This window comes from Pholis gunnellus (assembly GCF_910591455.1).
Source record: "Pholis gunnellus genome assembly, chromosome: 12".
NCBI lineage: Eukaryota > Metazoa > Chordata > Actinopteri > Perciformes > Pholidae > Pholis > Pholis gunnellus.
Genome location: NC_136539.1, coordinates 16334197 through 16355096, shown reverse-complemented (window position 1 = coordinate 16355096; position 20900 = coordinate 16334197). Strand labels below are relative to the sequence as shown.

Genomic DNA, 20900 nt, shown 5'->3' with positions numbered 1-20900 from the left:
TCAGCTGTTGCTCCTTCTTAGTTATCTAACAGCTGCTTTTCCTTCTCTTCCATTTTTTGGCAAACACCAGGTGACCAACCAATGCGTCATAAACAGGATATGTCTCATGTTTTATCTGCGATTGCATGAAAAGTACATATTGAACTACGGAAAGGGAGTCAAAATCTATATGAGCGAAGGCGTTTCAGGATTGGATACTTAATCACTGTATTTGCAGTTTTACAATGAAATCGGTAAAAAGTAACTAAACACATCTACTGAAGACTGTACTGTCTGAATGCAGAACTTGTAACAGAGTACTGTATTTTATAGACTGGTATTTCTCTGTTTACTAATGTACAGAATGATACAACTACCACCACTGACAACCGGTAGAAGATCATCTGAACTAGGGAGAAAAACAGTACTTAAATGTAATTTCCCAGTACAGGTGCTTGATATATCAGTATCTTAGGATCCTTGTGATAGAACTGCATGAACTATAATACATAAAATATATATATTTTAATTAAGGGAAAAGAAGCGGACATAAGACGCCATACTTTGAGAAGAAAACAGACAGGCAGAGTGTATCATGACAAAAATACAAAGGTTTATTTAGAAAGGAGGAAAAAAAGCTCCCAAATAACACTGTTAATTCCTTAAATACAAGTGTAGTACAAACGTGATTTTGACATCTTTACTCCATTCAGCATCGCTGTGTTTCCCCGGATGTACTAGTTAGGTGGACAGTTTATTTCTAAGTAAGCGTCACACAGATAAGGCAGTAACACATATTAAGCACTAGTGTAAAATATAAAGTGGCAGAAAATGATGATTTATAAATCACCCTTTACTGTTGTGGTTTACTCTGTACTGTTAAATGCTTCGAGGTGTGAAACCCCCGTCTCATCATCCAGACACAAGTGAATAGAGAAATGTTTTTAAAATACAGTCAAACGCATTTTCTCTCTTTCCCCGCACTCTCTCAACAAACACAGACTTCCCACGAGTCAGCTCTTTTCAGACAGACTGCATAGCAAACTTCAACGGCTTGTGTCAGTAAGAAAAATAAAGAAGCACAAAAAAAAAAAGACAAACACAATATATATATATATAAATGTATAAATATATGCTGTTACATGTACCTAATCCAAAACCAAGCGCCAGCCCCAACCTCCTAGAAACCTGGACAAGAGACAACAGGAGAAGTAGTGTGACGCTGGTGTGCTCGTAGTTAAAGTTTATAGCATCGAGGAGGTGATAGAAAAGAAATCAGACCGTATACAGAATAAGGATGAGGAATTCTAATGCCCCGTGACCATGATTATAACCACTCTTACTGATGAATGCACTAAACTGCCCTTCAGAAATGATCAGTTCAGCCCTTTTCAAGACACGAGTTCTGCTACATCGCTGCATTTAGCTCCACATCTGTTAAATATCAAAAGGTCTCCGTGGAGTCATTATTCTGTAACGACTCTATTTAAACACAACAGGACTATTACACAGAGAGCTGCAGTGCTCACACTATGTAGAGCGATTGTTTATCGCTGAGGTGTCATTAATGAGCCACTCGCCTCTCATGACAAGTAAGACTCTAGAAACCAAAATGTAAATTATGGAGCGCATGTCTGAAAAAGGGGGCTTCATAATAAATTAAAAGCATATCAAAGATGGTTTTGTTCTCATTAGTTAAGTCTTAAGGCTGCATTACAACACAATAAGTGAGTTCTTATTATACACTAGACATATGGCAGATTAAATATAAGTGAAGATGTTCCTTTCATTGTAGTGTTGTATGTAAACAGCATCTAGTGAAGAGGCTGAGAGGTCCAATACACTGATAAAATAAAATAAAATAAAAAACAGGGAAGTATATGGAAAATACAGGCTTTGTATAAAAATGAAAGGATAAATATAAAATATTACACAGGAGGTATAAAACCCATTAAAAATACCATAAAGGAGAGTGTACACACACACACACACACACACACACACAAACAAAGGTTACAGACATTAAACTTTGGCACAAACTCACACTCGCGCACACACACTGCTGGTTTGTGTGTGTTTGTCTGGTTAGTGTGGGAGACTGGCCACAGAGGAATGGGAAGGATGTGGCCTCAGAGTCACTGGTCGTACTGGAGTGTTCTTGGGATCTGAGCGTCTTCACATGAAGCCAGAACTGTGAAGAGACAACAAGCGGGAGTTTACAAAAAGAAAATCTATATAACGACACACCCTCACACCATCATCTGTGAGCAACTTAAATGTGCACTTACACTACAAGTGGCGAGCTTTGCACCGTATGCACTAGTTTCCTAGAATCACTAATCAGTGGAAAAGTTTGGATCTAAACCCTCACTGTCTCCAGGTGTGTAAATCTATGGATCTTGACCATGAAACAGCAGCTCTCACTTCTTGCGGTCTTTGTCCTTCTTGCCGTTGGCGGTGAGGCTCTGGGCCTGCAGCAGCTGGGCGGCAGCTCTCCTCTTGCCGAAGGAACTCAGGTCATCGTCCAGGAGTCTCTTCTTCTCCTCCAGAGACGATTTCTCATCTGCGTGGAGGCGCTTCAGCTGCTCAAAGCGGCTTTGCAGCTGAAACGCGGAGAGAAAACAACAGAGTTGAGTCACAGAGACGCCTCATTTATCGATAGTATCGAGAAGAACAAGAAATGACTTTCCTCTGTCGCACTAAAACCAAAGTCGATGTGAAATTGTAAAAAGACTTTTGCTGGAAGACTTTGATTGTATCCAGTAAAAGAAGAAACATCATGAAACATTGATGATATTTGGTTTCCTCGTGATTCATAGGAGCGAAAAACTAAATGGGAAAAGATGTTGCTGTAATCACATTTATTTATTAAAAGAAGTACAGAGTACACAAATAATTAAGACTTACAAAGGAAATAATACGGCCAGTAACCAACAGTTTAGTATCTCAGGTCAGAACTGAACCTGAAAGCCTGTTGATTGTTATAGATGTTTAGAAAAGACTGTTCGCCATTGTGCTTATTTGCTACTATTCTAACACACAGTCTATTCTGCTGCTGATGAAGAGATGTATGTGAATGAGTTGGTGTTGGTGTCTACATACGTCTCTCTCAGCCTCCTTCAGCTCGGACTCCTTCTCCTTCACCCTCTGCACGAACATCTGTCTCATCTCGTCCTCCCTCTTCTGCAGCTCCACCAGGAACTCCTGACGCTTGGCCTCATAAGTCTGCTGCAAGCTGAACACACACACACACACACGCGCACACACACACAGGTCAGTTGTTAGTTATGTCAATTTATGCACCCTTCACTGTGTCCCTGCAGGAGTTCATGAGCTCACCTGACGGGTTTGCACTCGGGGTCGGTGTCTTTGAATCCCATCTCCTCCAGTTTGCAGCGTCTGTACAGCTCATAGTGGCGAGTGTGTGTCTGCTCTCTCAGGTCCTCCATGTTCACACAGATCAGCATCTCCCTCAGCTTCACGAAGTCACAGTGACTCTCGTTCTCCACTGACACACACACAGAGACACATAGAAGGGTTAGGCAACCAGCTGATACTAAATATTGAGAAATGTAGGTCTGATTTAATGGACAGTTGTGTAGAAGAACACAGAAACAAAGACGGATCCGTCTTACCTTGAACGACACCCCAGGGATACTGACGAGCCTTCACCATCTTATTGCCGACGGAGACTTCCTCTGTGCTGCCTACTACAGCGAACGGCAAATGACCCTACAAGAACAGGTTATTTTAAAATACATAAACTACTTGAGAATAGATATGCAAAATGTGTCACAACGCAACATGAGCCATGTACTAGTTCTTCTAGAAAGCGCTCCAGTAACAGGTGATGTAGTGGATGTGTGTTTCCTTACGTTCATAGTCGTGTTGACCTTAGCGACGGTCTCATCGTCCAGGGGGAACTGGTAGATCTGGACGCCGTTGCTCACCAGCTCGCTCATGATTTTGATCTTGAACTTGTGCAGCTCGCTCTTACTGATGGTGTCGGCTTTGGCGATCACTGGGATGATGTTCACCTACAGCGAGACGGGGAAACACGTTCACGTACGAAATAACAGATTCTTCTTCATTATCAAACATACATACTATTATCTGATGACCTCAGAGACAAATTTGACCTTTAATGCGATCTGTAAAAAGATATATATATATATATCTATATATATATAGATATATATATCTATATATATATATATATATATAGGCCTTATCAAAGCAATGAAAAAACATGGAGATACATTCAAATGGCCTCCATTGGTCCTGACTGCAAGTACGACCAAAACTAATTCACCAGTATTTGTTACTTTATCTAAAATACTTTAAAAACTGCTTTTAGATAAGTGTTACATTAACCAGGTCTATTTCTGACCCAGCAGCCCACTCTGCTGTCCAAGTCCTTCCACATTCCACTACTGTCTGTCTGTCTGTCTGTCTGTCTGCCTGCCTGTCTGTCTGCCTGTCTGTCTGTCTGTCTGCCTGTCTGCCTGTCGTACCAAAGAGAGGCTTGGAATGAGTTGCTGTCACTAGACAAGCGTCTGGGCCAGACCACACACACACACACACACACACATACAAGAGAAAACAAAACAATGCTTGGAGAGCTGTTCCAACAGCTGTCTGAGTGACTGACTGTCTGTCTGTGCTGCACATTCAACAAACGGCTCTTTCTGTGTGTGTCCGTACAGTGACACAAAAGGACAACTCGAGTGTGCATGCGTGAGGTGATTACAACATTCCGACGGCCTTTTCTCCTCCATTCACACGCAAATCCAGGGTTACTGACACTCAGAGCGGTGAACTCACACAAGAGCACAAAAAACACAAAGTCACTACACACAGGGAGCATGGGAAAGTTTGTGACCACTTCAAGAGGGAAGGGAGGGGCTTAGTCAGCGGGATAGAGAACCGCTCCCACCAGTCAGACATTAGAGGAAAGTCTAAAAACAACCACGGTACAGTAATTAGTGCGGTATTTCTGACTATCAGTTTGTATCTCCACTGTGATGCTTCTCCTACCTTGCTGTCTAGCTTCTTCATCGTGACCAGGTCCAGGGATTTGAGTGAATGACCCGAGGGGGAGATGAAGTAAAGGCAGGCGTGGACTCGCGAGTCGTGGTAGTTGTGAAGAGAGCGTTTGATTTTGAGCTCTTCCTGTAGATAACTCTCAAACTGCTTGTCGATGTAGTCCACCACTGGCTGATAGCTACAGGAGAGAGACACGTAGGGCTGATCAGAAATGTGGGTTTTTATGACTGCTTAACACACATCGGTTCATAATGGCCGTACGTTTCTTACAGTCTTAAATCACATTCACTCCTCCTCCCACCTCTCCTGTTTGTTCATCTGGTCTCCGAAGCCCACAGTGTTGACCACGGTGAGGCGTAGCCGGACGTTACTCTCCTGCAGGTCGTAGGTTTGAGCCCGCAGCTTCACTTGAGGCTCAAAGTGGGACGACTCGAAGTTCTCAAAGTTGGTGTTGAACAGCGTGTCCATCAGAGTAGACTTGCCAATGCCGGTTTCACCTGGAGACAGAAAAAGATGAGACACAATTTGAGTTATTGAACTTTATGGTTGGGATCCAATTTAGGAGTGGGAGCATCAGCATTAAATGAAGTATTAAATGAAGTATTCCTAAAACTTTAATTAGTTAGGGGAAGCATGACTCAACACCGAGCTTCAAGTCCACACTCCAGCTGCATTAGAGAAAATCAGTGCCTTGCTCAAGGACTCAGTGATGGCAGTTGGTGAGGAACAGGAGATATCACTCATTCACCCAACCACATAATTACCAGCTAGTGGAGCGATACAAACCAGCAGGATCCTTCACATCACAATGTGAAGGACCCCCCCCCCCCCCCCACTGTCTAACAACCTAATACTCATGTAATACTCAGTTAAAGGGAGTATGTGTGCGTGTGTCACAATATACCGATGCAGAGGATATTGAAGCAGAAGCCCTGGCAGATGGACTTGTTGACAAGCTGATCTGGGAGGCTGTCAAAGCCCACATGGCCCGCCAGACCCAGGGGTCGGACTCCTTTATTCTGGGGAGGAAATGGCACAGACAAGACAGATCAGTCTCAAGATGCAGAGGCCACTTTCTCCTCAAATAACAAATATGATGGAAATGTAAAAGTGAACTTTAAGGCATTTCAATTGTGTTATATGGATGCACAGTAATGAAGATTCTGGCAATATTTTTAACCAACCAATTCCAAATGATATATCATATCAACTGAGAAATATCCAATCAATATAAAAGACCTAAAAATATGTTCTAAAAGTTAAGTTTAGACTGACACGAGAAAATATATATTATATCATAAAATAGTATATTTATTTCAATGTGCAAGCTACAAAACAAACCCCTCTCACTTTAAATACAGTCTGTGGTTAATCGATCGTCCTCCTATGACCTGCAGAGGGCTAACACTGTCCTAGTTATGATGTGCTACACTTTTTAAATGCCGCATGATAAGATCTTCACCATTTGATTATTGTTAACCACGTTGTCTATTTGGGAAACACCAGTTTCGAGAACAAGTTCGGCGTTATCTTAGGCGAGATGTCCTGGTTGGAGTAAATAACTAACTACGTGATCACCGAACTTCATCCAAAAAAAATGTAAATTCCGTATTTGTTGGCGCTTCTCCAGCTGTACAGCAAACACAACTTACCAGTAAAACATGAGCTAATACTTGAGCTAGTGGTTCTAGCATAGGGATGTTTAACGGTGCAGCACCACAACTATTTTCAACTGTTGTTTCAACTTTTGCCTGTTGAATGGCTAGCTTAGTGTTAGCCACATAGCGCCCTCCGCAGTGTATTCTGGTGTAACACTGAATCCTTTTTGAGAGGTTTAGTTTAAAAGTCCCGCTAGATGTTCATGACGTACGTCTCCGTGAATGATGTGTTTTGACTATCAGTTACTTTAAACTTCCGTGGTTTCGATAACAGTAAGTAGGTATAGCTAGCGGTAGCTAACTTAATGATAGCCATGGACACTCCCTACTCAACTAGCAAGAACACTGTCACTTGTAAACCAGGAAAGATGAAAAAAATACTAACCGGCTGACGAGCAACATCAGAGGAAGCCATAGTGTTGGCCAGAAGATAACAAGTAAAATAAATTCAGAAATAATACAATAAAACTAACTAAAGACCACTTCTTTTTTTAGAACCTTCGTTAGGACTGCATCTATCGTCGACAACTGGGCAGGCTAGACCACTCAAAAGTAAGATAGGAATAAGGTTAGATCTTTAGTTTGTAAATTAACTTTAAAGCTATAATTATGTAAATGTGCCCAAAATGTGATGGGAAATGTAATCCAGTACTCTCATTTAAGAATCAAATACACGACAACTGTAAGAAAATGTAGCCAAACGATGTCAATTTACTGCAGTAATACACCCACCACCCCTTTGTTGTATAATGGTACAGCGCAACTTAATTTTCCCAGTCGCTTCCATGGCACATTGCGGACTGTCAGAAAAATCGTAAAGTCAATCTCAGCGCAACATCTTCTCCATTGTGATGTTGATGCCTAGTTTCAAATATGAGTTTTTACCAGAAAATCCATAAGAATAGTACATTGGTTAGCTTGATTAGTTAGTATTGAAGACCACGCTGTCATTCATTTGGGTTTTAGAGTAAAAGAGACATTTTTGTTGTCCCGTATGTATAGAGACCTAAAAAGACTACTAACTCTCAGTCAATCAATACAGTTTTGAATTATGTTTCCACTAGTCTCTCACGACATTACAGCTCAGTCAACACTAAAAACAAAACCGCATTCTCAAAAAAAAACGACTGCTTTTCCTTTGCTAGTAATGAGAAGGCTGCGTTTACGAGGATCACATGAACGCAGCATATTTGCAGCGATGAGCCGTTTGCATGGGTTGCTTCAGTTACCGACTTGCGCCCCCTATCGGCCACAGCTCGACACTCCCCCGTGGAGGAGAGGAAAAAAGAAGAGGAAGATGCTGTCACCCGTCGTCACTGACCTAAATGAATGACAGTGGCGTGAACATGGAGTCATTCTGAAACGTGTAACTTTATTCCGCTATCTTTGCGCTCTGTTTTGAGACGTTCAGCGTGACGATGGCGTCTCCGTGCACGGAACAAACCGTGCAGGAGTTCCTGATGGAGAGGGGAGGGAGGGTCCAACAGATGGAGCTGATCGATCATTTCCTATCGGGTTCGGGGGAAAAGGACCAGTCGAAGGAAGGGGTGGATCGCGAGGCGCTGACACGCATCGTGGACAACGTGGGCTTCGTGGAGGTGGAAAACGGCGTGAATTTTGTTTGTTTGAACACTGAAGGCAGCGCGGAGTCGGTGATGCGTGCAGACACAGGCGGCCGCGATCACGCGGAGTGCAATGGTAATATCCAGGAGACACTGGACAACAACAGCTATGTCAACGGCAACACCGGAGACCAAACAGGTGAGTCACACGCACACTGTTGTTGTTTATGATTATCTTTGTCCATGATTTATTTGTTCAAAATATCCTATACTGGAATGCCAAATCCCATATTTACTTCATTTAACCCGTATGTGCTATAATAATAATGCAAAAATGAGAACGCAGTGTTCACACATTTAAATATTTGCTTTAAGTGCATTGGCTCTCTGATTGTCACATTATCAAGTGTCATTGTTTTTGAAGGCCAAGAATACTACAACTACTGCTACTATGCTGACTTAGACTGGAGTTGTCTAAATCAAATGATCTGGACCTTTAGATTTTAGACCTAAATCACAAAAACTCTACAATAACTCAGGATAATGACAACGCAAAGACATAAAAAGTCTAGCTGTGTGCATACCCGTGAGAATATCAATGGAAATGTTATATTGGGACATAGACAACTCCTTCATTCAGTGTCAGAGCTGGATGACTATAACAAAATGCATATACAAATTGTTCCACAGGAGCAACCAGCTCGTTGGCTGCCAGCCTGGACAATGACAAACAGTCAAATGGCAATGGGCAACCTGCAGCCCCCTCCCAGAATAATAAGACCAACATGGATACGCCGACATCTGGTGGAGGTGTGGAGGTGAAGCTGAGGGAGAGGAGAAGGCGGGAGTCTGCGCCTGTGATTGGGGTTGTGGATGTGGACCATGCTCACCCTGCAGGGTCCCACAGCCAGCAGGTGAGAGGGGCCCGCAGGGTGTCCAGGGGTTCCCAGCGGGCCCTGCTGACCAGCTGCCTATCTGAAGACAGTGCCTGGGAAGGGCTGGACTTTGTTGGAGATATCAACACACCCAAGGGAAGCCGCAGGAACTTCATAGAGCTGATGATGAGCAGTTCCCCTCAGGTACGTACACTGTGATTCTCTGGCATGAAAAAGGTTTCGGTCAACTCACGGATAAAATGCTGCTGCACTGCTTTCCATTGTTTCAAACCCTTGGACCACGTTATAAATTTGGCCACAGCTAAAGCAGTAATGTCACATCAGGTGTGTTGTGTTTGTTTGCGCTCCATAAATGAAGTGATCCAGGTTCCCCTGCCTTTGCTGCTGTATAACCTGCAGCTTGATGGAAAACACCATTTGGGGTGTAACCAGAAATGTAATATTCATGAAGTGTGACTCCACAGCAGTAGTTTACTGTCTTATGTAACTGAGAGACACGGTGATGTCATCTTTTGACCTATGACCTCCATTTATTTATCATCATAAGGCAATAACCAACAGACATTGATTATTTAAAAAATGATTTGTTTACTGTCTACGGTGTCTTTGTACAAATAACATCAGTTTGATACTTTATTGTGATAAACAGTGGTGCTCAGTCTAATGGCCTACTTATGCATTTGGTTGTTTAAATGTGGATTTATTTACGGTGCCTGTAAAGTATGAGCCTCATTCATTCCAATACTTTTCCCTTTACAGGTTCGGAGGTCTCTGATCAACCGTGGTTCACGCCTCCGGGACTCGGTGAAGAGCGATGGAGATTCGGCGTCGCTCCTCTCCACAACCGCCGATGAGGACTGTGCGTCGGTGACCCTGGACCCGCTGGAACATGAGTGGATGCTGTGCGCCTCAGACGGACTGTGGGAGAGCCTGCAGCCCCTGCTCGCTGTGGAACCCAGCCTTGTGGCCAAGAGAGACTTTGTCACCGGCTTTACCTGCCTCCACTGGGCGGCCAAGCAGGGCAAAGCAGAGCTGCTCTCCCAGCTGCTGGCCTTCTCCAAGGACAACGCTATACCTGTGAATGTGAACGTGAGATCGAGTGCCGGATACACGCCGCTACACCTGGCAGCTATGCACGGACACACACAGGTGGGTGGTGTAGATGGTGGTGGCAGTGGGAGGGGTTTTGTGTCTACTGTATGCATTTTGTTCCAAAGAAGGAGGGGGGCATCTCCACAGAAACTGGGACATTTGCAGGCTGTGCTCTGGTCGCAGGAAAATATTAGATATGGCCAAAGAGGACATAACTTAAAAGTCTTTTGAACTGAGTGTATTTAATGAGCTGTGATTGACAGGTGGTGCGTGTGTTGCTGTCAGACTGGGAGGCGGACCCGGAGGCCCGAGACTACAGCGGGAGGCGAGCCATCCAGTACCTGTCCCCCCCGCTGGTGGCTGACCTGCAGGAGGAGGGAGTGGTCACCTCGCCGGGGGCCGAGTCAGACCACGAAACCACCACCAGAGGCAGTAGCAGCGGAGGGCGCGGCTGGCGGTTTCCCAGAGTTCTCCAGGGCAATCTGAACCCACTGCGGCTCCTGAACTCACCCGCCGGGCCAGCGGAGGAAGGAGTCGCGACTGGGAGGACCAAAGGGGGGATGCAGAGGAAGTCTTCTCTGAGCCGACTGAACGCCCGGCTGCACCGAGGACGCCATCGAGCCCAGATCATCCACAGCGCCTCCTTCAGGGACACGGGGGAGGTGGGAAGAGGAGAGGAGCTCCCCAGCAGCCCCGTCCGACCCCGACCACTATCCAACCTGTTTGGATAAAGTAATACAACTCTTGAGATAGAAACCGGTTTTAGGACCAGATTAACCAAACGCATCCTCATTGACAGTATGATTTCAAGCTGATTTGAAGGTTTATTATTATAGGACCACAGATTTATATTTCTCTGAAAATCTAACTTATTTTTGTTGCTATTGCTGTTTTTAGCCTTATGTTGATGGCTGAGGGCAGGTCACCGTTTATGTAGCATTTTATTTGCCACGAAATTCATTGAGTTTTTTAATTTTTGTAGGCTCTGTTACACTATTTTTTTAATTTAATATTTTACACTAGAACACACACAAAAGCAACAAGCGGGACTGTATCAGGTGTTCACCTTAGATTGGACTCACAGCGGTGAGGGATTTGAAAATTGCACTTGGGTTTGATACCACAGAGTAATCTAAAATCTAGTTTTTGTTTGCAGAGTAAAGTAATATATTCATAGAACTAATTTTCTATATTTCAACCTCCTTTGATTGGGTGGTGCTGTTTTTTTAAAATACATTTCTGTAACGTGAATTGTAATCACCAGATTTCAGTATTCAAACTGTTGTAACCACAGAATTATTGTATGTCCAAACAAGCATGTTTGCACTTGTCACTTTGAAGACGGTCTGTGATTATGGGAGGAAGCTGCTTAAACTAAACCCATGCCGGCTGTTATTGATCCCGTTTCATACTGATGAGGGGTGATCCAATTGTTACACCCATAGATTTATAATGCACTGTACTGTATCTATATATGAAAGTACAATGTCATTTTCCCCTTATGTATTTCTACCAAAATCGTGTCTTTGGTTATGTCTAAGTACTTTAATCACACAGTGGGACTGTTTCACAGGGTGGGGGCACAGGGGGAACTGGTGTGGTTTTTCTACTGTTAATAATTTACCTGAAGTCATCTGGGTCTGGTTCACTGATCGTTACATTGCTTCTTTATGTGGGAGTTTAAGCAGTGTGGGTCTCTAATAGTAGATTGCAATGTTTTGTGCAAATCTCTATATCGATTTTTACCATATAAATCTGAAAGAATCTTTCTAAACAATAGCACAGATTCTGTGTTTCACGCTATATTGGCTCATGTCAAGATCGAATCTAGTGAAAAGTTATTCAGGTCTTTCTATTGACAAACAGCATAGCACTGCTTACATTTCATATGAACCTTCTCACTCGGGACCAGATTTGATATTTAATGAATCAGCCTCCTGTATTGCTCTAACCTTGCATGTACACAATCATTGTTCATTAATCATCTGTGGATAGTGAAGAGCTTAGACCAGAGTATGCTGGATGTTTAGCGGATGAGCACATCGACTTTTTGACTGTTTTCCCAAATATGTGAACCGTGCTTATATCTGAATATCGGATCAATAACAAATCCTAGATTTCATGAATGTCCCCTTTGTTTTTTGTATCCTTTGTACTGAAATCATAGGGCTTCAAGTGACTTCATGGTTGACTTTCTTGACGTAGAAATGTATTGTACAAACCTATTTTCATGTCACCTTTTTAGATGCATGAATAGGGAAAATGTGAATTCTATCCGCTGTTCATTTTTATGTCTAAAAGTCATTGTTTCTGTCTTCTTTGTGAAACGTTATGTGATGTGAATACACTGTTACTGAGCCACTGTCATCTATGTCTTCCTGTCTTATCATTGACGATGAAATAAAGCAAAAACGGTTTGCATAAAAGTGAAGTCAGTGATTTGTGACAGTATGCTACTGACAAATATGAAGAATAATGTAGGAACACAGAATCAGTAATAAGGACTAAACATGATGGTCAGAGCTGTCATAATGTATGCAATCATGAATGCTAGAGTCAGATTCAACTAGAATGGACCAAAGCTCCAAATTAAGCAGGCTATTTTGTATGCCAGCCCTGCTGACACCCAAGTGATTGTCCCAGTCTGGCGGTGCTGAATAATTGATGATCTGATCACCCCTTGACCCGCCATTTACAGTAAATCCACAGCTTCCTATCCACAAGCTGCCCATGAAAAACTGCACCCAATATATTCACAGCCGGTCCTCATTCTGCACCTGTTTTGTGTGTGTGTGTGTGTGCATGTGTGTGTGTGTGTGTGTGTACTTCTATTGTTACAAAGAAAACATCCTCGCAAGATGAATGACATTTTTATCTGATCTGACCTCGAAGTCTAAACTGGTGTTATTTTATGCCTTTTTTTTAATTAAATACAAATTTATATTTAAAACAAACAACCATTTAAACTTTCTAAGTTTCATCAGTATATTACAGATATTAGAAGGGACAAAGGACAAGTAGTTTTTTTTAAATGTTGTGACTTCTACTTCATGTTTACCAGAGCACATCAGCCATATAAAAGCAGGATTACATGCAAGTCATCACAATGAACTGTGCTGCTTGTTTAAATGTAAATGCTCTGTCGGAGTCTGCTCTTTTGATGTATCTCTGAACTGTGTTATTGACGAGTCAAACAAGATTTACCGAAGTCACTGAAGGGATGAGCTTTTTCCCGGGCCGGTGGTTTCCTGCCTTAGGGCATCTGTTATAGATGACTGCCGATCGGGACAGAGCAGAGAGGCTAGCTGACTGCAGCTACTGACCTACATACAAAGTGAAGGGAGTAATGTCTATTATCTAAATTCCTCTGCCATCTTTTCAGGGAAACTGTGCCAACTTTTTTGCCCGGGGCCTCTGCTGTCGGACTAATCCTTGTTCAATCTATCCCCATCTCTCACTCTCACCACAAACAGTCGCCACACTGATTATGACATCCATAAGCTTAACTTGTGACTAACAGTTGCAAATGGTTATCAATTGAGTAACACATGTGCACTGTCTACCGGATGTTTTGCTGCTGTCTTGTGACATAGCCTACAGTGCCTATAAAATGTACTCATCCTATTTAGAGGTTTTTGTGTTTTTTTGTTTAACTGTACACTGAAGTAGATTTATTTGGGCTTTTTTATGCTAAACTTAAGAAAAGCCCTTTAATGTCAAAGTGAAAACTGATTTATATAAAGGGATCTAAATTAATTATAAATATAATATTTGCATTTTTGGTGAATTTCAAGTCAAGAGTGAAAACACTTTTAATTATTTAGTCCAATAACACAAATGACAAATTTGCCTCGAGGGGCTTTACAAATTGCACAACAGTCCTTCACATAGGGTGTCGTATTATTTGTACTTCAATCTATTGTTGCCCATTGACTACACACAGATGATCTCTATTTAACTTAATAGCATTGTATGACTCTAAAACCAAAAGGATGCACCAGAAAGACATTTGTTTCTGTCCCGTTCCTGTACACATCTACCACACGGTATCGCTGTTCTGAAATAACGCCGCTATGGTGCTGCTGCACGTTGTTTCTTTCTGAGGTCAGAGTTTACTGCATCCGGAAGACGCTCTATGGGTTGTTTTCTCTATGCTTTTTCCCCTGTAGTGTTTGGATCTCTATATATCAGTTACGTTGCAATACGTTTGCTGATTTTTTTTGCCAGGAGGCTAACTGATGCCAGGTAGGTGGCGGTGAAATCTGCTGTGATAACCGACGTTTGTAGCTAACGTTATATATAAATGCTCTCGGACGTTTTGTAAGAGGTAGCTTAGCTAGCTACACGGTTACAAACCACTTCAAGCTAACGTTAACTAGCCCGCAACTAAAACTCAATGTTAATGTTAACCACACAACTGTTGTCTGCTGTTATTAGCCAAAACAGTTTGCTATTAACGTTAGCTCGCTAACTAGCTTGATAGCTAACGCGCTGTTCATTATGGTCTCTGAATTGTTATCATTAGCTAGTGTTAGCTAACGTTAGTCATTTGTTTCACTAATCGGCCCTCAGGTTTGTCTAACGCGAACTAACGTTTATATATATATAGTTATGCGAGAACTGTTGCAGTTGGCTAACAGCGTTTGCACGTTAGCATACAACCAAAGTTTGGTAGCCCACCGTTTTAATTAGCTTGAAAATAGCTAATATAGCGGTGTTAGTAACTAGGTAGCTAACGTCTCGCTAGCTAATTATTTTTAGCTAGCCAGTGGTTTGAAGAGACCACGCGCCAAAGATAATCTCCATCAACACACCGTTTGTTAACCATTTTGTTTGATTGTTGTCCACACAATAGTGTACTTATTCAGTGCTAGTTCAAGAGCAGCCAACATGTGCTGACAGTCTTCATTGTCTCCTCAACCGTCCTGCAGCTTCCCGTCATGTCTGCTACAATGACCACCATTGTCCACGATACTACAGAGGCAGTGTGCTTCTCCTCTGAGTATAACCTCTACCTCAAGCCTATTGCCAAGATGACCATCAGTGTGGCTCTGCCGCAGCTCAAGCTGCCGGGCAAGAGCATCTCAAACTGGGAAGTAATGGAGAGAATCAAGGCCATGGTAGCTCCGGATCAGTTTTCAGCCCTGCGAATCTCCAAGAGCACGATGGACTTCATCCGCTTCGAGGGCGAGGTGGAGAACAAGACGGTGGTCAAGAGCCTGCTGTCTCGTTTGGATGGGAAGAGCATCAAACTCAGTGGATTCACTGATGTACTGAAGGTAAAGCTGACATTGGATGACAAATCCCATGGTGACACGTTGCTGACAGATGTTTCTAATATGTTGCCCAGCTCATTTATATCAATGAGAGTAATGCAATTAAATGGCACTACAACTTACAAAATGACCATTATGTTGAATCAACACCTCTCTAAAACAGTGTCATTAACAACTTTATTTAAATCTTTATATATTGTAGAGCTGTTTACATAACAAACTGGCAACTGAATGTATATACAACCCTTGTCTCCCTCTCCTTCCTTAGGTCCGTGCGATAGAGAACAAAGTGGACTTCCCTACACGTCACGACTGGGACTCCTTCTTCCGCGACGCCAAGGATATGAATGAGACTGTGCCGGGAGAGAGACCCGACACCATCCACCTAGAGGGACTTCCTTGCCGCTGGTTCAGCCAGAAGGACAGCCCGTACCCAGACCGGCCCTCTGAAGAGGTCTTGATTGCGGTCTTTCAGACATTTGGCCAGGTGGGACAAGTTTCCGTTTCTATTTTTAACAGGACAATAACACAGAAATCACATTGCATTACGTGTTAGTTTGAAAAAGGTAAGACATAACTAATACAATGTTGATTTTGTCAATGTGCCACCCTTTTTTGATCGTAGGTGCGGAATGTTGACATCCCCATGCTGGACCCGTACCGGGAGGAGATGCTGGACAAGAACTTCAACACTTTCAGTTTCGGGGGTCACCTGAACTTTGACGCTTATGTCCAGTACCAGGAGTATGGCGGCTTCACCAAGGCAATGGACACTCTGCGCAGCATGAAGCTGATGCTGAAAGGAGACGATGGAAAGGCGGTGGCCTGCAACATCAAGGTACTGCAGGCTCTCACTAGCCTTGTTAATGGCTATGGCAAGAACACATGATATCCCATTTCCAAAAAGTTTCCCGTTTCTGAGCTTCACGACCTGGTGTGTTCATAATTAAGTTGTTTGAATTCCTAAATATGTTCAATCCTAGAGAAATCGATCAGTCCGATCTAACAGGAAAAGTGTTTTTGGAAAACTTGAGTTTATCTCATGACTAAGGTGTATAAAGAGACTTCTTTTCACAATAAGGCCAGTAGTGAACATTGCAAGATAGTGCGTTGCCAATCACAGTAATAGGAGATTAGTTTGTAACATAAACAATGTATTTCTATGTTTTAAAATCATAACTCTAAAGCTCTTTTAACATATTGCTATTTATTTAGCTACGGGCATGTAAGAGATCTGCATACCTTTGTTTTACATTTGAGGCAACAAGTAAATTACAACTGCTGTAGTGACATTGCAATTAGATTATGTTGTTCAGAGAAACATAACAGCTTTAAGACCTTTTAGTGGAATGAGAAATAAATCTGCGTTATCTGCGTCAAGGTGATCACAGTAGGGGAGAGCCAGAGGTCTCGTAATCCACAGAATAAAGCTTCACTTTTAAATCTAAACTAGGGAAGAGGAAGCAAAGGAAAGAAGAAGACAATAAGATACTTAAAGTAGATTATGTCCTTTAGATTACATAAGTAAACAAAGAGAAGCTCCTGCCTGAACATCAAGGGCAACATCTAGCTTGTATATGTCACGTTGTTGAAGTGAACATGTTCTACCATCTGTTCCTCACTTAAAGGAATGACCTGCCGTGCTAGAATAGAGTAAACGCAGTTGTTTGAAATTGTTGGAGAGCTTGCTCCGTCTTACTCAAACTATTTTACTCTCTATTTTGACAAGAATGTTACGTCTTGTGTTACTGGACAGGCTGACATTACCACCACAGCACAAAAGATGAAACTCAAAAAAACATCACAAATGCTGAAGTACTTCTTCCAAGATAATTAAGATGCTGTTGTACTTGGTACCATCATGTATACTATGAAGTATCTTTTTGTAACCCGTGTATCGGTACGTGTGTGTGTTTTCCTTCAGGTGGCCTTTGACATCAGCAAGCACCTGAGTGAGTTGGCTCTGAAGAAGAGGAGCCTGGAGAGGCTGAAGTTACAGGAGCTGGAGAGGCAGAGAGAGGAGCAGAAGCGACGGGAGAAGGAGGAGGAGGAGCGACGGAAGGAGGAGGAGAGGTATGATGGGAGACAAGAGAGAAATGGAAAGCCGTTATCAAGAAGATAGACATTGTTATTTTAATTAGAGTTAAGAAGTTACCAGCAATAACATGATGATCACGTAGAACAATTTCCCCCTTTGTTCAGGAAGCAGAAGGAGCAGGAAGAGGAGGAGAAGGAGAGGAGGAAGGAAGAGAGGATACGAAAGCGAGAGCTGAAGCTGCGGGAGAGAGAGGAGAGGAGGAACCTGAAGAAGGTGAGGCGACAGCAGGAGGAGGATCAGAAGAAGCTGCAGATGAAGATCGCCATGGAGGAGAGGAGGCTGCTGCTGGCTCAGCGCAACCTGGAGTCCATCCGTCTCATTGCTGAGCTCCTGGCCCGCGCCAAGGTACACAAAGATACACAACACACCTCTGACTGGGTATACACGCACATCTGTCTGGAATGGAATTATACTGGCGGTTTTATTTTCTCAATTGTTTTACTTATCTGTACCTCCATTATTTTCCTCCTCCTCTCCAGGACCTGAAGCAGCAGCAGCAAGAGAAACAGAGGGCTGAGCGGGAGGAGCGGGAGAGGCAGGAGCAGGCTCGACAAAAGGAGGAACTGGCTCGTCTTCAGCAGCTGGAGGCCTGTCGACGTAAGCAGGAGGAGGAGCTCCGGAGGGTGGAGGTGGAGAAGGATCGAGCGCTGGAGCTCCAGCGGCGCGAGAAGGAGCTTAGGGAGAAACTGCTTGGCAACCTGGTAAAGAAGAGCAGCGGTAAAGCCACAAGACCTCCAGGCGCACAGGACCAGGCTGGTCCTGTGACGGGGGAGGAGGCCTCTGCTCCTGGTGTTAATGATGTGATGTTGGGGGTCCTGGGCCGGATGTACGGAGTGAAGGCAATTGAGGGCGAAGAGAAGCAGGTGTCCAAATCCAGTGTGCATTCACAAGGGTTGGGCAAAAAACGAACACCGGAGGAGAGGAGAGTGGAGGAGGACACGAAGAAGGACCGGGAGGGAAGGAGGGAGGAGGTGACGAGGAGTAGGCACGGTAGGGATCAAGCGAGGGGCCGCAACCACTCCCACAGAAAGAGGAGCTCCCACAGCCGAGGAAGGAGGCGGCGCTCTCACAGCTACGGCAGGAGGAGGAGGAGCTCCAGCCAACAGAGGAGGAGCTCCAGTCGTCGTAGGAGGAGCCACAGCCGGAGCACAAGCTCCAGCCGGGACAGGAGCCGGAGCAGCAGTGGGAGGAGCTACAGCGGCGAGAGGAGCAGCAGGCACAGTCACCGGAGATACATCAGAGGCAGCTCCAGGACCAGCAACAAGAGTAGAGACGGGAGGAGTCCCAGCCATCACAGGTACAAGAGACAGAGCAACAGTAGAGACAGGAGCCACTCCAGACGATGCTAATCATCAGTTTATTGATTTATGTATTCCCCATCGTTGGGCTTACACCTAAAGTTCAATAAGTTCCAGAAGAAGAATAGATGTTTTGTCCCTTTTAAGTAATTAATGTAACAGTGCACCGAATGGCTTTCTCCACAATAAGGCAGCACAAAACAAGAAATCCCATTTTAAAGCAGAATCAACTCCATAGAATCAGCTGAAGCTATATATGTAAGTGTACCCTGTATGTGAAAGGCATGTACATCACTGATGATTCGAGGGAGTTGCTTTTACCTTCTTTTTTTTTCACATTTCATACTGCTCAGTATCAGCTGCTGACTTCATTTGTCAAATCTTCAATGTGTTTACATTTAACAACTTCATGGCATAACGCACACAATTTACTATTTGTTTTTTGGATATTATACTTTGCCATGCGTGAAAGGCACTTTCATCCACATATGCACTGAAGTACACTAAAACTAACGTGAATAAACCTATTAGCGTATTCAAACGTATATGTTGAAGACATTAACTGTCTGATCATTAAAGGCGAATATGATCGGCTCATTATAATTGTAGATTGACACACCCGCCTGACCCTACTGTGAAGTGAACCCAACAGCCTGTTGATGTAAGCAAGTAGTCTTTGTGCATGATTAACAGTTGGTTTTAATAAGTGGAAAGTACAAATGGTGTTTTATTTTGATGTGGCACCAGCCTCTTCATCCACACTCGTAGCCTGACGACAGGAAATGCAACACAGCGTTGTGTACCGACATGCAAGTTTCACACACTATCAGACCTGATGGCTGCTATAGTCGTGGAAGAAGTTTGGACTGCAGGCTGCTGTTCTTTTACAAATGTGAAATGTCCACAGACCATAAGAAACGCGCCTCTATGTTTAGGCTGACCTGTCCTGCGTTAGCTGCCTGAAATACTTCTTTGTGTTGCTGATGAACAGCTCGTCGACCAAGCGGCACCATTTTTGACGATCACAAAGTTTTAACTTACAGCTCATTTATTTTAAGTTTTATTTGAATTTACAAATGTGAATAAGTTGAGTGAGTGACTTGCGTGAAGACTTGAAAGTAACAAAAGGCGTATTGGCCCGGACTCATCAAGCTGCGTTCTCCCTCTTTCTTTTTTTAATAATGAGCATGTCTTGAATTGAAGTGATGGCTTTGAGACCAGTCCAATTTCTTCAAGTCTTGGTTAAAGTTTAACTATCGTTTTATTGAAGAAAAAAAAAGCTTCTGGGGTTCCAGTCAGTCCAGCACCGTACCAAGTAGAAAGGAGATGTTAGGATTCTTTCATGTTCACAATGTAGCGCTGGATGCATTTCTATAGCTGTACAGACGGTTCTCCTTGTCGTATTTCAGCTTTGAGGAAGTCAATCAGGTCCAATGTTTTTTTTGGACACTGCTAAATTCGACATTTGTTGCTCATCATGGCAGTAACCACTTGTTCTGTGTACCTCATGGTCTCTGTCATGCATACACATTTTAATAAAAAGTCATGCTGAAAACGTTGATGTTCTGTCTCCTTCATTTTCTACTTTAACACCGTTCTCTAAACTCAAATCCTTGTGTGAAAGATCACGGCGACCGTTTGCACAACTCTAGCATTCCGTGTGCTGTTTAATGAACTGTGTGGATGAATAATTAATAGTCTGATTAGTGTCATCTCATAAAGGCTTGTGACACGGTCGTCTGTGTCATTAGGTCTGATGCCACCATTGGTCTCTCGGCATAAGTGCAATCAGGCCATGTGGAGACGAGCATCAATCAATCTGTGGGTTCATGAAAACACACCTGATGTGAGAATGCACTCAGTGAAAGTCTCCAGCAGAGTGTGTGTGTGTGTGTGTGTGTGTGTGTGTGTGTGTGTGTGTGTGTGTGTGTGTGTGTGTGAGTGAGAGTGATTACGAACAAGGCAGCAGTGTATTGCCACAGAGTTGTTTCTTTG

General features: G+C 43.3%; 3 protein-coding genes across 3 annotated transcripts; 2 read left to right on the top strand and 1 right to left on the bottom strand.

Annotated features, from left to right (window-relative positions):
• Window positions 1-572: 572 nt before the first annotated feature.
• On the bottom strand, window positions 573-7206 carry septin10 (septin 10). The gene is made up of 10 exons (XM_079169685.1): window positions 7069-7206; window positions 5930-6044; window positions 5327-5522; window positions 5017-5203; window positions 3855-4016; window positions 3615-3711; window positions 3319-3487; window positions 3082-3214; window positions 2404-2582; window positions 573-2170 (listed from the first exon to the last, which is right to left on the bottom strand). The coding sequence occupies exons 1-10, from the start codon at window positions 7096-7098 to the stop codon at window positions 2155-2157; spliced, it is 1284 nt and encodes a 427-aa protein (XP_079025811.1). The 5' UTR covers window positions 7099-7206; the 3' UTR covers window positions 573-2154.
• Window positions 7207-8101: 895 nt separating this feature from the next.
• On the top strand, window positions 8102-10964 carry sowahca (sosondowah ankyrin repeat domain family Ca; the record flags this gene model as incomplete). Its single annotated transcript, XM_079169809.1, has 4 exons — window positions 8102-8444; window positions 8936-9324; window positions 9901-10290; window positions 10497-10964. The coding sequence occupies 4 exons, from the start codon at window positions 8102-8104 to the stop codon at window positions 10962-10964; spliced, it is 1590 nt and encodes a 529-aa protein (XP_079025935.1).
• A 3399-nt stretch (window positions 10965-14363) lies between these two features.
• Window positions 14364-20442, top strand: akap17a (A kinase (PRKA) anchor protein 17A). Its single transcript, XM_079170057.1, has 7 exons — window positions 14364-14478; window positions 15165-15512; window positions 15778-15996; window positions 16135-16347; window positions 17434-17582; window positions 17712-17952; window positions 18087-20442. Exons 2-7 carry the CDS (start codon window positions 15174-15176, stop codon window positions 18954-18956), a joined length of 2031 nt encoding a protein of 676 aa, XP_079026183.1. The 5' UTR covers window positions 14364-14478; window positions 15165-15173; the 3' UTR covers window positions 18957-20442.
• The last annotated feature ends 458 nt before the right edge of the window (window positions 20443-20900 follow it).